This window comes from Anser cygnoides, chromosome 2 (genome assembly GCF_040182565.1).
Source record: "Anser cygnoides isolate HZ-2024a breed goose chromosome 2, Taihu_goose_T2T_genome, whole genome shotgun sequence".
NCBI lineage: Eukaryota > Metazoa > Chordata > Aves > Anseriformes > Anatidae > Anser > Anser cygnoides.
Window position 1 is genome coordinate 138,970,720 of NC_089874.1, and position 16,283 is coordinate 138,987,002.

A 16,283-nucleotide genomic window follows, 5' to 3' on the forward strand; every position below is an offset into this window, starting at 1 on the left:
AAGGGTGGAAACAAACACAATTTGAGATGGTGGCAACAGCTTCTCAAGCTTAACATGTTCAGCCTTGAAAAAAAGGGAGCCTAGAAGGGGGGGGTAAGGGCAAGAGAAATCTAATTATAGCTTGAAATATCTATCTGCAGGCAATAAAGATCTAGGTATAAACTTGCTTGCTCAAAGGGGAAAAATCCCCAAGCAGACGCAAGCCGCAATCAAAACAAAAAGCCTGAAACTAAACGAAAGGAGACTTTCACTGCTAAAAATCAGCCAGCGTTTACAATAACAAGCGTGTTTGGAACAACTTCCCGAGGCTTGGCTTGCCCACGCCACCTAACAAAATTGTGACTGGTCCACTTTGCTGGAATTGCTTTCAAGCCAGGATTAAATAAAGCATTTTATAGTCTGAAGCCCATTTCGGGAGACTTTGAGAAACAAAATACTTCTGTGGTTAGAAACACCGCGTGAAAACCATTACTTTTAAACACCTAATCCTTCCCTATTTCCCCACACTTTGCTCTTAATATTACTAAAGAGTGGTGTACCAGTGGTTAAAAAAAAAAAAAGGAATATGCCTAATGTATTTTAGGCTTCTGGGAGTATAGGAATCGAGGAGCCACAGAAAAGCCCACCTTGTGCCCTCGGATGTTTAAGGAGCTGTGCAGGCCCCAGTCTCTTGACTTTTAGTGACAAAACTCAGGGCTAGGCTGTGTGAGTAAAGGCTCCTCCCCACAAACACAGAGCAGGTGAACATCACCAGGAGGAGGAACCCCAATAACCCCAAGGAAAGAAGGGGGGCCCTCGACATGGCTGCTCCAACAGAAACACGAGCGGCCCCACAGCCCAGGAGTGGGACCGTGACAGGAGAGTCGACGGGTGAGGCCCCCCCGCTCACTTTGCAGCCCACCGGGGTATGGCAGTCATTACGAGATGCCAGCAAGTGTATTTTGGGATTGGACAAGGCTTAGGACGGGGTATTTCAAGGAGGGAACAAGGGCAAGTAAAGGAGCGGATGAAAGTGCTTTGGGAAGGAACAGGCACAGGGAAATGGGGTGTGAGGAGCCCAGATGCATGTCCAGCCATCCCCTAGCCCTGATCACTGGAGTTTGTCCCATCTTCTTACTAAACTACACTTGTAACTATTTTCCTGGGTGAGAGAAGCGTTTATTCCGATCACAGATCAGAGGGACCCACGTGCTTGGGGTACCGGCAAGCAGAGGCCAAACCCATGCTATCACCTCGGCCCGTATGGCAGCACACGGTCGCTGGCAAGCACCAAACCATAAAGAGACAGCAGATATGGGACTGGGAGCCAAGACCTGGCCTCCATGAGCCTGGGCCACATTCTGGAGCGACCAGAGGGTCTGTGAGATGGCTGCGGGAGGGACCAGCACCTCTGCGGGCTGGCTGCTGGTCAGGCCAGAAATGCAGACCAGTGCAGGGTTGTGTCCGTGTGGCTGAGGCAACCGGGACAGACCAGGGGATTAGGGACCAGCCAGTGAGGAGAGTAACTCCCCAAAATGCTGCAGCAGCCATCTCTGTGCCGGGCTGCAGCAAATCTTAATAAACCTACCCGAACTCGTGTTACTTCATCACCTTCCTGCTTAACAGAGACCCGGTTTCCACACTAATGCAATTACAGCAAAACACCGCTACAATGATTTCTTCTGAGCAAGCGCCTGAAGGAATCAGTCTGAATTACATATTGTTCTGCAGGAGTGTAAAATAACCCTTGTAAAAAATGAAGCCGGCTGCCAAACAAGATTTTTTTTTTCCTATTTCTTTTTTTGTTGTTGTTGTTTTTAAATAGTTCTGCTCATCAGCCTAAGGTCATGTCAGTACTTGGATGAGAAATCACAGAAGGTGAAAGGCTGCGTATTAACATCACACGAAGGCTTCTTTGAGCTACCAAAGGTGTAGCTCCAAGACAGTTGAAAAAAAAACCTGTTCTCCCCCAGCCCTGTTGTGCTTCTGCCCCTGCCCTGTGCTGATATTAGCACTCACAAAGCAATTTTTTCCCCCCATTTGCTTGATTCTTTCTTTTCAAGAAGCCAGATGCTTCCCAATTTAAATGTTAGCATTTAAAACCCCAGTTTTCAAGTGGATGAAATCTTCATATTTGGAAATTGATGAAAAATGGGAGCTGTGAGAGTAGATCAGAATATTAAGAGAATGGAAAACCATCACAATTACTCAAGGACTGAGCAACAGGCCCTTGCTAAGGATGAAGAACTTAAATAGTTGGGAAATAAGACTCGAAACTACAGGTAATAGGTAAGTTCAGGGCTTTGCAGTTGAAAATTCTAGAATAAATACAAAAAAAAAATACAAATAGTGCTTCCTGGAGAGCTATCAAGAGATGAATGAATCACAGATAGAAAAGAGGCAGGGATTAAAGTAGCCAAGCTACTATGAGATGAATTGTTGAAAAAGTTCAATGGGCCCAAATTTTAGAAGCCAAGTGACACATTTGGACCGTAGTCAATCACTGCACCAAGTGGCCCATGTATATTTTGATATATATGAGAGAACACCCTACAAAGGCTGGTTTCTTAAACTGGGGAGAGAAGAGGGAGAAGAAGGATCCTTTGTCAAACAAACTGAGGAAGAATATCTCCATGACAAGCTTTTATTCTTGAAGAAAAAAAAAAAAAAAGAGGGAGGATCTCTACAGGGTACACACACAGAGATAATTAAGGAGGAGACCCTAAAAAAGAATGTCATGAAAGATGAAGTTCGGAGCAGACTTGACTGAAGTGAATTACACTGGTCCAGGCTGGGACCTTTCAATGCAAATAATAATAAGTCAATAAAGGGCTGCTGAACTCTGTGAGGGCGCTCTGCCCACAGAAGGGTAGCCTCAGAGTAAGTCTAAAAGAGGTCAATTTTTCTTTTATTTAATGTGTAAGCAAACCAGCTCTGGGTAGACCTGGGTTTGGCATTTGCATTCAGTAGAAGCCTGAGAATCTTAAGAACAAGAAAATGACTGCAAGATCTGATCCAAAATCTGAAGTGAAACCCTGATACCCCTGTGCTTATTAGAAACCGTAAGAGGATTGAGCAGCTACGGCTACGTTACACATCTCTGAATATATTGGGGTATACTGGCAGCAAAAACATTTGGCAAGCACTGAGGCAGTTGCTCACTCGTGCAAATGGATTTGGCAGCTGCAGAAGATGGCTTGAGAGGGTCTATAGGTAGCAAGGGCTGCAAAAGTTCCATTAGGTCATCGCACAGCCTTCTTCACTGACACACCAGCAAGATGGTGCCAAGTCATTCGATCCGTCTTGAGAGCCGGCTGCGGCAAAGGGTGGGTGAGAAAGTTTTCAGCTCCAAAGGTCTCCCGTAGAGACAGCTGTTTCGTGGGTAATCTCCCAAATTAAGGGTTGCAGGCATTATTCATTATGGAGAGAGCTGAGGGTGGCAAAGAATTGAGAGACAAAAGTTGCAGAAAAACTTCACCTGGAAGCTACTGCGCTTAGATAGATTCTCTCCAGACTCTGAGAATTATTATAAGAGCATTTAATATGTATTTCAAATAGCTTTCTCATTTCATTCTTCTTTTTTCCTGTTTCACCATCAACTTTACACTTTCTTCTTCCTACCCTTACCATACCTGAACCCCTCAGACCACTCTTTTCCCTTCTCCTTGCACAAATATTTCTAAACTTTTCTAAACCTCTGCCCAGCATTTGGGGTAGGGTGGGCAGGAACGGGAAAAACAAAGAGAAGCTTTAATTCTTTCTTCTGCATCTATTTCTGTCATCACCATTTACCACGTATTAACGCCTGATGTCTAGCTAATAATTCTTGCAGCCTCTGGGCACTTATATCTCGGGACAAGCCCAGAAACTCCAGAAGTTAACAGTGTAATTATTACCTTTGCACTGCTCTCCTGAAGCTAGCCTGAATTATGCACTCCAGAGCTCTCATGTCCTCTAAAATTCCAGGCGTAAAAGCTAATTATTCATCCATCCCCTCTGCTGATGCTAAGTGTTGTCTCAACATCTAGCCCACTGAAATGGGAAATATTCAAATTAGATAATTACACTGGCCTTCTCCATGCCAAATTTTAAGGATTTATCTTCATCTCAATCTGACATTCCAGCCCACACATTCAGATCTGTAATCATCCTTCAAACAAGTTTGGCTTAAAGCTACAGAACTCCAAATTATCCTACTAAGTGCCTATAGCACCATAAATAAGCTCTTCGCTTTGTAAGTAAGAAAAGGGAACAGCATCGTTCTTTACGAATTCAGAAGTGCCTCCGGTTCCTAATACACTCTTGCACCTTCTCTGATCCTGTTTTTCAACAAGCTTTTTGATGACTGACCAGAAGAAGCAGCCAAGAAATACAGGAAGATTTCAAAGTATGGTTTTCTCAGGATATTTATATTCTTAAATCCCCATTAGCGAGATAGCCTCTAGAAGAAAAGAAAGAATGTAAGAAAAGTCAAGTTTCTGCAATTCTCCCATCTTTTGGATATTATTCTTTAATAGTAACCTCAAAATACTTCCCCACCCACTACTTCGTGCATTTGACATAGGAGCAGCTTTCTCCATTCTTCTGATGTGCTCAGAGCAGCTATTTTGAGGACCCTGAGATAACAAACCGTCTTACCGCTATCCTGTTGGCTTTAGGAAAGTCGTATTGTGACAAAGCTTCTGTTCGGGGGGAAGCCTAAGGCCCAAAGCCAGAAGCTGGGGCTGAACTCTAGTTATGCTGGCATGGCAACAAAGGGGATCCAAACAATGAGCAGAGCTACAGAAAGATTTGGCGACTATCTTTGAAGGGATCCGGGCCAAGTCTGTAACAGTGCTCATTATAACTCAAAAAACCCTTCCACTTCACTTGAATAAGGCATTTCTTGTCCTTTACCTGGTACTTACATTCTCTCCCATCTTCCTTTAAATCCAGCTTTGTATCTGTTGGAAACGGGAGGGTGCTGGGGGGAGCAAAACCACATCCCACCCCCACACCCCCAAAACAGGGCTTTCTGAAGGGTGGGAGTGGAAAATATCCGAGAAATTTAGAGTTGCAGTGATTTTCCTCTTTTGTCCATCTTCACTCCTTACACACACACACGCGGCCTGATAATAAATTTTGATAATGAAGGAGAAATTAAGAAGAAATTATATGGACAGTTTCCCCCAGAATGAATGAAGAAACTGAAACTATCTTTACTGCTAAACCTAAATTGTTAAAAATAGTCTCTAGACAAAGCATCTCCTAAGTTCCTTATTTCAAAATTACAGTGTTAGGTAATTTCATTTTCTACATATTGCAGACTATATATCATATATTTGCATGCAATTGCCAAGGAGCTAAATAATAATAAATATATTGGCTTAATCAGTTCATTTCCCAGGCCCACTCCCACCCTGGAAAAGGGAGTTTCCTTTTTATCTGCAGTTTCAACATTAGGTCTCTGTGTCTGCACTAAAAAGAGCGTTTAAGTCTTTTTTTTTTCTTGTTTACAAATTCTGTTTTTTCAATAATTTATGATAAAAACAAAGGGATAAAGCATAAAAGATTATTATCTTTATGTGCAGCATAGCTCTCTTCAATAGTGAGTATATCTATCACTATTTAAAAAGTAAAGAAACTAGCAATTTGTGCTGTTTCACTGCAAAGAAGCAAATACCATTCAGTTTAATAGGCAAGTTTCCACTGAAAAGCTTCCACATTAATCCTTGCAACTTTTTGGGAAGCGTTGGGTATCTTCCATCTAAAACAACTCTGATGTGCGTTTCCTTTTCTGACCAAGTAATACCCTTCTGATTTCTAGTTTCCTTCCTCTCTCCTTCATTATCTCCATTAGTTCAAATGCACGTATCAGAGCACATCTAACTAGGACAGATGAAAAGTGTATTTCGCTGCCATTTCACTGCCCTTTTCTCAAACGTGTGAATATCCTGGTTATGTCACCTATCATTACCTAAAGCCTCGTTATTCACACAACAGCTATACACGATCATATCAAATTATAGGTTGTGTTGGACTAACCGTGGAAATATCGCCTGAGAAAGGCAGGGTTTGTTTTACAGCAGCCCATTATAGCGCATCACAGGTGGCTACCCAGCCCAGGACAGCAGCTTTGCACTTGGTGAATGTTATACGACACGCTGCCTTTGGTGGTGGAGCTGGAATAGTTTCCTTCCACCCGCCTCATACTTGCTTGTTTTTTCCTACTCACGGTGCATCTTACTGCTCAAACTGGTGGGCAGTCCAAATTCAAGGTAAGTAACACTGGTTAGAGATGTGAACTTCCTCAGCAGGCCAGTGTATCCCAGAAGCACACTATGCTGTTTTGCTTGCTTTCAGTCTGTGGCGATGACCCTGAGTTAAGGGATTACCGCTACAATTCAGTAACGGTTTCTCCGCTGCAGACCTTAAAACTGCAGAAGCAGGGAAGTCACGGCTGCTGCATTTGGTGCTTCTGAGCACAGGAATAGAAACCCTAAGGACAGGGTTCTGTTCTAACCACGACCATAAAGCAGGTGAGGAATCTATAGCAAGAGTAAGGCAAAAAAAAAAAAAAAATTGAAGAGTCATGAGAAAAAGCAACGGCAGATAAGGGTGAAGAATATCTTAATTTTTTTTTTTGAACACTAAGATTACAGTAGTAAAGTTACTTTGCTAAAATGCTGTTTCCTGCTTTGTTACCATACCATTTCCATGCATAACTAAAAACAATGCATGACCTCAGCAAGGGGGAAATCTGAGTGCATGTAACTAGCCGGGGAAATACCAGAGAAGGTCAGACACCAGCAGCAAAGTAAAGGACATCACCTCACATCCCAAGGAAGAGCACCAAGCGAAAGGAATCATCCTGAGGAGGTGTCAGAGCCCCAAAGCTGCAGCCCAGAGAACAATGTAAGCCGTGTAGGACTACACCACAGAAGGCTCATCGAGAAGTCTGCCAGTACCACGTCGACTGCTGGCCAGTGGGGTACTTGGCCAACGGGTGACAATCTGCAGCTACACCTACCGTGGCTGATGGATAAATGAACGCTTCTGGTTCATTTATCAAATGAACATCACAAAACTGTCTCTGAATGGTGTCGGATGAGAGAGACAGTTAATTTATTTCCAATACATTTACTTTAACATCAGTCTAATTTTCTTAACCAATCCCCATCTCCTGAGGTGAACTCGAACAGGTACAGGTGACACCCACACAGAATAAAAACAATCTTGAATTTAGCGACAGCTGTCTGTTCGCTATTACTGGCTATTCTGTCCATCACACTGCAAGGAGAAGCAGTTTACTTTAAATCAGAAAGAAGCTAGCAGCGATACCATTTTGATAAAAAAAACATCTACACACTTTAAATCTAACTTGCAAGTAATGCAACAATAACTTATTTGAGCTCAGGCATCAAATAACAGATGTACTAAGGCACGCTTAGTTGTTATTAAGAGCTACACACGGTTATGCAGTATCTTTTACCCAAAGAGTTAACTGCTTTACCAACTGTTTATGAAAACACGTGAGGGGCCCACTGAACTGCAGCTCCACCACTAATACAGGCAGATGGTAAAAATACTCAACGGGAATATCTTTTCCAGTTCAATTTGTAAAGTGCAATAATGGAAATGAAAGAAATAATAGAAATTACAATTAATACTTGCAAAGATATTTAAGTAATTCTAGCAACAGGATGTTTCATTATAAGATGTCAGGACTGAATGTCTTTGGTTGTGTTATCTAGAAACTGAAAATAGACAGGCTGAAATTGCACAGTATGAAAAAAACCAACTCCAAATAGCATTTTTTTTAATCCTCTGATTAGCAGTGATAGGGAATTGATTGGTGCTGTCATGATTTACTGAAAAGCAAATTTTCTCATATAGCATTCATATTAATTAAGAGGGTTTTGTATTCGTATCAAGTGAGAAGAAACCAGGCTAACCTGTAACAATGCTCGAGAAAGCTGAAGGAGCCAAACAATCCCATTATGAAAATAAAGATGACTTAACTGAGGAAAGAGTTTAAACTTTATAGGCCAACAAACTCAGCAAACATTAGCATCCCAGGGAAAATATGGAAAATATATTCACAACTACATGCAAATAACAAATACGGTTAACATCATAAGCATGAAAAACATTCTGTCATCATAGGGCAAACACTTTAATCCTGTTCTGAAATACAGTTACAATCTGTCTGCATTGCTAGTTCAAAGGTAATCTCTGAGTATGACTTCTGACAAAGTTTCTCTCAGAAGAAGAATTAAGAGATGTTAATGACGGATGAAAGACAAGGTATTCCTCAACCGAAAACTAAACAGGAGGGGAGATGGAAGAAAGTGACAGACTCGGTATGCAGCTTTTCTGTTCACCTACATCAGGTTCAAATAATGAAGTCCGAGCCCAACTATGTCCATACGAGCCCAATGCTATGTCCAAGTACGCAGGTGAAAGAGCTATTTGTCTCCACATGCGATGTAGCAAACCCAGAGGAGAAACAAGTCAAGGTTCTCCTAGATTAAAAATGCCAACAGAAAGTAAACTGTAAACTCAGATAATAAGCATAAATTAAATTTGTTACATATATATTTACATATAAAATGTTAAGTTGAAGAAGGTAGTGCAGGTGAGAACCCCGGTTCTGGCCAATCCTACTTACTAACACCATATCTGAATTCATCATCTTGCAGAGCATAAATCCAAAAATGTAATCCAGACGGAGAAGTAAGACACCGAGGAGATATTAACTACAGTTCAGAGATTTGCCTGTCTGCAGATTCTTCAAACAAATTATTTGTGTTTGTTTTGTACTCGGTTATAGGACCTCAGAATGGAATGAGGACAAGTAGAAGCCAAGGAGTTTTAAGAGCTGCGATAATAGTCCAGACGTATAATTTTCGATTTCTGTTAAGTATTTCTGGAATGGTAAAGTAACTTTCACTTTTAAAGACATACAGACTTATCCAGTACAGGCATATAAGAAAAATAAATGACCTCCCCATACCACACCTGTTGGCAGTGCCGATGAATATTATGTTCTGAATGTGAAAAAAACGTACCAAAATGATTGCCACACCGTTTTCCTCTTGAAACAAACAAACAAATGAACCCAGGCTGATTCATAAAGCAGTAGTAAAGTTTATTTTCCTACAAAGATATGTATTTATGAAGAAGCATCATTTTCCAGTGTTCAGCACTCACCATAATCACAATTAGTAATCTGCTTGTTGAACACCATAAACTTGCACCTGAAATAGCTTCGAGCCCAAACCCTGCTACCACCACCACAGCTTTCTTCAAATTACATCGGTAGGTTTCACTCTACAACAGTTGCTACAATCTTATTAAAACCACTTTAGAGGTTTTTATCTCATCTTACAGAATTTCAGCGTCCTTTTCATTTTACTTTTATTAGTGAAATTTTAGGAAAAAAAAAAGCTCATTTTGAGAAGAAGGCTAGAAAAGCAAGTATTTTTTTAAGCTAGATATGCTGTAATTTTTAGATTGATGGTATCTGATCAAATCCTTACTTGTCTACTCCCGGAAAAGGACACCGTGTGTCAGAGAGCAAGTTTTATTGAAAGAATGCGCAGCATTTTCAGGGCTGGGTTTCAGAAAGATAAGCTCAATGAACAGTGCAGTTGTCCAGTCGTCCACAGGTGTTTCATAAGAATTTCAATGGAAGCTGGGGTATTTATTTACACATTCCACTACTGCACTGGCAACCCAAACACAGCAGCTTTCAGCGTGATATAAAGTTATCAAACAGCTTATCATGCACATTAAATGATATTGAGACAATGAACCAAAATAATGCACGCACACTGACTTTAAATCCTGAAATTGTCTTAACGCCCCTTTAAAAGAGAAGCCTTGTTTGGCTGAAGAGACCGACAGTCAGATATAATTCCGTTAGGACAAAAATAAATAAAGAAATAAATAGTGACTCTGGTTTTCACAACTGGTTTCCATTACTTTCGAATTTCACACCAGCAACAGCTTTGACAAACCAAGTTAATTCACACTACAAAGGAGGTTCTGGTTCACACAGTCTACGTCTTAGAGAATCTAAGTCATCAAGAAATTGCTTAAGATTTAATGAAGCCTCCATGCAAGACTGTTTTCACAGTGCATGTATCACCAGTGAGCCTGATGGCCATAACTAGCATTTACTTTTAAAATCCTTATTTTATACCACATTTTATCAGAGCTTTACGAAGAGTTGCAAGATTAGCCCCGTTCTACAGACACAGGAAGGCTTTAGCAAGAAATGATTTGGTCAGTCACTCAGCTAGGAGCGCAACATCAACAGAAACAGGTCACCCCATCACAATTTTTTTTTTTCCTAAACTCATCACAGAGAACCCATACCAACTGCACCTGGAGCACATGACACCAGAAAACATTGAGTATCTTTTCCATTTCACAACTTTTGTTGTTGTTGGGAAGACTGACAATTTTCCCTGCAGGCCACAGGAAGGTTATTTTGGAAATAAATCCACTAGCTATCTTTCAAATGCACTGTCAGACAGAACCAGCAGACGCAAATTTTCACAGATGTATCGACAGGGAAGCAGGACCACTCAAACAACTTGTCCCATACACACTGAAAGGTCTCTGCATGTATGGGCATCACGAGAAGAACTGGGAGTTACAGCACACTGCAGATAAACACAAAACCCAAAAGACCAGGCATTAAGATGGCTGAATTTTCCCACATTATCCCTGCCAAAGAGAGCACCTGATGGAATTGGTCCCCCACCACAGGGGACCAACCAACCCCATTTTCTGAGGGTGAAAGCCAACAAGAAGAGTCCAACAGGAAAGGCTCTCCAGAGCACCCGATGGAATGAGGGGGGTCGTTGCCTACCTGGGTATGGAACTTAGAAGATGCTAGAAAGAGCACTGGGGATTGCACAAGGCTTATAATGAGATTTTTAGAGGAAAAAACAAAGATGGGCAAGGGGGAAAGATGAAGGTGGTTCAGGGAGGAACAAAAGGAAGAAAGGAGCCAGCTTTAAACAGGTGACTGGTCAGTATGCTTGCCCACCTGTGCTCTTTCTTTTCACAAGCTGTCCCTTCTTGTTATGGAACTACATGTCAAAACACTTTCTGGGTGAAGGGGCTCTCTCTATCCTGTGTGCACAAGTGCCCATGGAGTTGTACAAGCCAGAAGGTGGAGCTGGACCGCACACATCACAGGGCCCAGGCACCCGAAGTGCCAGCAACTGGAGAGTCCGTGCATACTGCCTGGTTGTGGCCATCAGCGGGTGATCGCTAGCAAACATCGAGCCGGACTAACTGGAAAATAGGAAAAGAGGTTTGGGAGCCAGGTTTTGGAGCAGCCATGAATCTGGGTTACATACTGCAGAGACCAGAGGGTCTGCAAGTTGCCTACTGGAGTCACTGGGAAGTCGAAACGAGTTACTGGAGAGATCAGCACATCTTGGGGGTTGGCTACCAGTAAGTCTGGCCCAGCTCTAACAGCAAGACGTGTTGGTATCCACGCATCTCTTGTGCACTAGGCCTCTGGCAGACCAGGGGAGCCAGAAGTCAGGCTACTAAGTAGACCAAGCGTCTAAGGCCAATTCCTGGGGGGATCCATAAAGTGTTTACCTGTGGGAGTGCAGGAAAACCAGCACCTGAGAACCAGCAACGAGACCGGGGGCCTTCATGGTTCACATGCCCAGGTAGGCCGAGTGCATCAGAGCAGTTACTGCGTGTGGGAGGGGAGCGTGGAGAGCTATTCTAATTATCAGTGTAATTAATTGTGAGGAGAGAGCAGTGAATTATCTGTTAGGCAGGCATTAGGATGCTTGAGCTGGCTCCAAGAAAACTGATTTTCATCCAGCAATGTGAGCAGCCCGGTTAAAGTACCCACATCCGTACAAGGTGGGATGTCCCTGCACTGCATCTGTGGTCAGGGCACACGAAGAGAAGAAAATGAAGACACTCAACCGCAGAGAGTCATTCAGGTCCATCAAAGTGCATTTGCTACCTTTCAGGTGCTTCACTATCTTCGCAGTGCTTGCTACTTAGCTTTTCTGAGTAATGTTCATTACCGGGTAGAAAATTAATGAATGGCACACATGAGAGAGCAGAGCCAGCCCTGCTCTGGTGACACGGAGGTTAACAACCCCCTTGAGCCTGAATACCCACCAGATACGCCGAAGAAAACTGCTCAGGTCTTGCATTGAAGAAAGTCTCGGAAAAATGTGAATTCCCTCAGTACGGTTAGCATTCTCTGCATGAGGCCAACAACGTATCCAAATCACAACACTTTTTATTAGTTAAGGTATCCCAACTTTCTTTGTGACGTTACCCTGGGTAAGAGCAAGTTGATTATAAGTACTCTTCTGGAAGACGCACACCTGAATAGCAGCACTACCAACTGCCACTTAAAATGTCAACTTTTTTAGTTTGTTTTCCATTTAAGAGAATCATTTAGTGTCTGTTCCTGTCACACTCTACCAATTAGAACACCAAATAACGGTCCCATTGCACAACATGTTAGTATTTCATAAAAGTTTAGGAAGTAGCACGTCACTCGCAAGCTTTTAAATTCTCTCACGTTACACAGCAGTAAGTAAGAAAGAGCATCTTACCAGCTTTGGGCGTACTTAGCATTTTCATTTCCAACCTGCTGCACTTATTACCGCTGTTACACGCTGTTGTTGTCTTTACTTTTCCAGTTGAGTCCACAGACTGTGTAAAATTTACATTTTGATTCTGGCGGTATATTTTAGAAAGCCCTGAAGCGCTTCCCTGTTGCTCATTTACCTGCAAAAGAGCAACAAGATCAAGATAGAATTTCCTTCAAGCAGTTGAAGAGAAATGTAAAAAAGAGCAACAAGAAGGGATTTTAATAGATGTGTGATCCTCACTATCAAACTATCTAGATAAACATATACATCCCTACACAAATATACGCATCCCAATGTTCAGAACAGTAAGTGCAGGAACAAAATACCAAACACCAGTTGTGCAAGTAGTTTATGACTTAATAGAAGTCTTCTACAGATAAAATTAATAAAAACTGTGGTGCTCTTTCTGGACGATACTAAAGGTTTCAGAGGAAGTTTCTTTTAGCAAATCTGCAACCCAATGTATTGGCATTTCATTAGTAAGTATCGTGTTTTCTGAAACTGCTTTTGTCACAGCATTCCAAACATTTGAATTCAAAGTCCAGGCCAACGTGCCTCATCTGCACTGAGAACTGTATTTGGGCTCAATACTAATTACCTTTATTTATTCTAAGGACATTTTTCTGCATGCATTTCAGAGTGAGAGAAACCTACCCAAGATGCAAGATCAAATCTTGTAAGAGCAAAGGTATCAAAGTCTATTTGAAACAGACTAAGCTGGAATTGTCTGTGCTGAGCTCAATGCTACCTTTTACTAACAACGGTGTTCAAACAGATATAATTTTTAGTGCACTGTTCACTTACCTCCTTTAATTTCATGTCTTGGTCCACCTCCTTAGTTTCAGTCTTGGGACGAAGTGCATTACTTTTTCCTGGAGGTATAAACCTCGGCTTTTTGGCTACATTTCCTAGCACTTGACTTGGAGCTGCCGATCGCCTCATATTTGGTTGAACTGCTCTGGAAGGAACGAAGCAGATAGGACAACTGCAGTCAGAACAGGCTTTATATATATATAAATATATCCATAGGGGACACTATAAACACACTTTTAAAAACAACAATAAACAAACAAACATAAACTTGCATAGCATAAAAGATCTTGGAGGTCTTTTCCAACCTTTATGATTCTGTGATTTTCAAATAACAATTTTAATTCATAAACATAACACAACATATGAAAAAGAAATATAATTGTAATGCCTTAAGTACTAAGATAAACTACAGCAATTTCTGAAGTTGAACATTTCCTTTTTTGTTTGAAAAGTCAGAACAGCATGTTCTCAAGAGCAAGAAACGCTCTGGAGATGAATGGTATAGAACTTCTTATCAACTGCCATGTCATCTTTCTAATCATTGACTGAGGTAGCAGAACTAACTATTCTAAAAACTTAAAACATAATTTTGAAAAAAATAGTATTAGTAAACAACAAACAAGGAATGGTTAAGTTACATATTTCTGGAAGTAGCATTTTGCATCAGACAGCCAATTATATAGAATCATAGAGTGGTTTGAATTGAAAAAAACTTTAATTGAAAATCAAACTGCTCTGCAGCAAAAAGAGGCTGCGATGTACAAGGCCTCTGAGCTGCTCTGATGCAAAAGACAAAAGGTGGGTGGAGAAGGAGGCCAAGAGTGCAAGGACAGAAAGTCTACTCTCATGTTTAGAAAAGTAGTCCCCTTTGAGAACTGGATGTTGCTTGCATTTTTTCTAGTGTTCCTTTGTGGTGTAAGGAAAGTCATTTAACCCAAACTTTTCGGCAGCAGAGATTTGTCCGAGTGCCTGATTTGAGAATCAGTCTCATTTGTAGTAATACTGAACACTCGCAGGTGCAACTGGAAGGTGTAGTCTGAACACATTAACTGTAGAATGACAGAATGGTTTGGGTTGGAAGGGACCTTAAAGCCCACCCAGCTCCAGCCCCCTGCCATGGGCAGGGACACCTCCCACCAGACCAGGTTGCCCAAAGCCCCATCCAGCCTGGCCTTGAGCACCTCCAGGGATGGGGCATCCACAGCTTCTCTGGGCAGCTTGTGCCAGAGCCTCACGACTTCTTCCTAATGTCTAATCAAAATCTCTGATTAGATTTGGATATTGGTCATTCCAGTATCTATTTAGAATTCAGCAAAGAACGATCTCAAAATTACAGCTGACATTATCACTCTGAACTATGTGCACTTGAACAGTGGAAGGAATGTACTAGGTGTTTTCCACTGAAATAGAAGACCATTATTCCCCCAACCAACCTCAGAATAAAACCAAACATACACTAAAGTTAATATGGCAAAGTATACCTGCAACCATTTGAATAAAAAGCAACAATCTTAATACTTAAAACAAGAAAAAAATAAACCAGTAAAGTAACCCAGAAGCTCAAATGACAAAGATAAGCATGGCACAGCAATTTATAAACATACTTTTACCAACTGCAGATACAATCACGTCTACCATCCTCAAAGTATTATTTGCATCCTGTTCCAAGAAGCACTGTGCTTATTTTTTTCTTTTACACTATTCTGCACTCCAGTGGCCTACCAGGGCACAACAACCTTTCTTTCCCAGGTTTGCACAGAACTAGTAACGGAGCACTATTAAAACACTTTGCAGACACTATCTACACTGCTGACGGTACTGCTCTCTCTGTTACATCTGCACATATTTGCATGATTTGCACATATATGATGCTGTTTCTAGATGTAAATCTTGATGACAAAGCAGCCTCCTATAACTGCTATTACTTCTACTGTGGCTGTGCTGTTAAAAAAAACAAGGAAAGAAGAGGCCTCTGTCAACAGTTCTGGCAGTTCACACAAATTAGGCCTTCTGAACAGCACCGTTAGCACATGTGCTTCAGCTAACGGGATAAGGGAGTAGCTCTGTCATGGTAACAGGAGGGTGGTCAAGAAATGGGCCTTCTCTACTCAGCCCTGTAGGTGACGGTGACACTTGGTCTTTTAGATAGGATGGAAGCAGGCGTAGCTGGGTCAAGGAATAGCTCCGCATTCCAGCTAATTCGACTGACAACCAAATGTGCCCTTTGTAAGGAGTGCCACCAACTGGAATCATCCCATTCCTTCAACTCATTGGGGTTGGTTCCAGGGAAACTGCTGGAGGCAATGATAAAAGCGCAGCTTTTATTAGTGACCCAGCCAGACCAGAATAAGCGTACCATGAAACCACAGCCTAAAACGCCTCCCGAATGCACCTGTTTTTGCAAGCAATGTACTCGGTGGTGTTTTTCCTCTCTTAACATCTGCATTAAAAGGAAACACATACGCAGAAAGTACTTCAAAACTGCACACGTTCAGCTCAACGCCGTGCAGCACCCCGCTACAGGCTGCGAGGTCAGCCATTTTAGCACCAACCTAAGGGGCTGCTCCCTCCAACGCTGGAGGTTCCTGGCACACCTGAGCAGGCTGAATGCTTTCTGGACGCGGTCAGGAAGCTGTAACACGGGACTAACTTTTAGTTATTTTTTTGCAGGCAGCGAGCTGTCCCCTTGTGTATCGGGATTACTTGGAGGTGACTCGAAATGAGTAGTAACTGCAAGGATTTGGGCACAAAATCGCCGCGATTGCTGCTAGCCACCCACAAACGTAACTAAAAGAACTAATTAGGGAAGCTGCCTCCCACAGGAGGCACGCAGGAGACCCACACCGAGCCCCGTGA

At 42.0% G+C, this 16,283-nt stretch overlaps 1 protein-coding gene across 5 annotated transcripts in view; it reads right to left on the reverse strand.

Moving 5' to 3' along the window:
• RAD54B (RAD54 homolog B) overlaps nucleotides 1-16,283 on the reverse strand; it is a 70,714-nt gene that overhangs the window by 54,251 nt on the left and 180 nt on the right. For 3 of the 5 annotated variants that reach the window (XM_066990595.1, XM_048075282.2, XM_048075280.2), the window contains exons 2-3: nucleotides 13,419-13,572; nucleotides 12,576-12,750 (exon numbers count right to left, since the gene is read on the reverse strand). In XM_066990595.1, coding sequence (XP_066846696.1) covers nucleotides 12,576-12,750; nucleotides 13,419-13,572 — 329 coding nt within the window. Of the gene's footprint in view, nucleotides 1-12,575; nucleotides 12,751-13,418; nucleotides 13,573-15,031; nucleotides 15,055-15,979; nucleotides 16,272-16,283 lie in introns of those variants that run through there. The other 2 variants (XM_013172351.3, XM_066990596.1) reach the window with 2 other exon arrangements.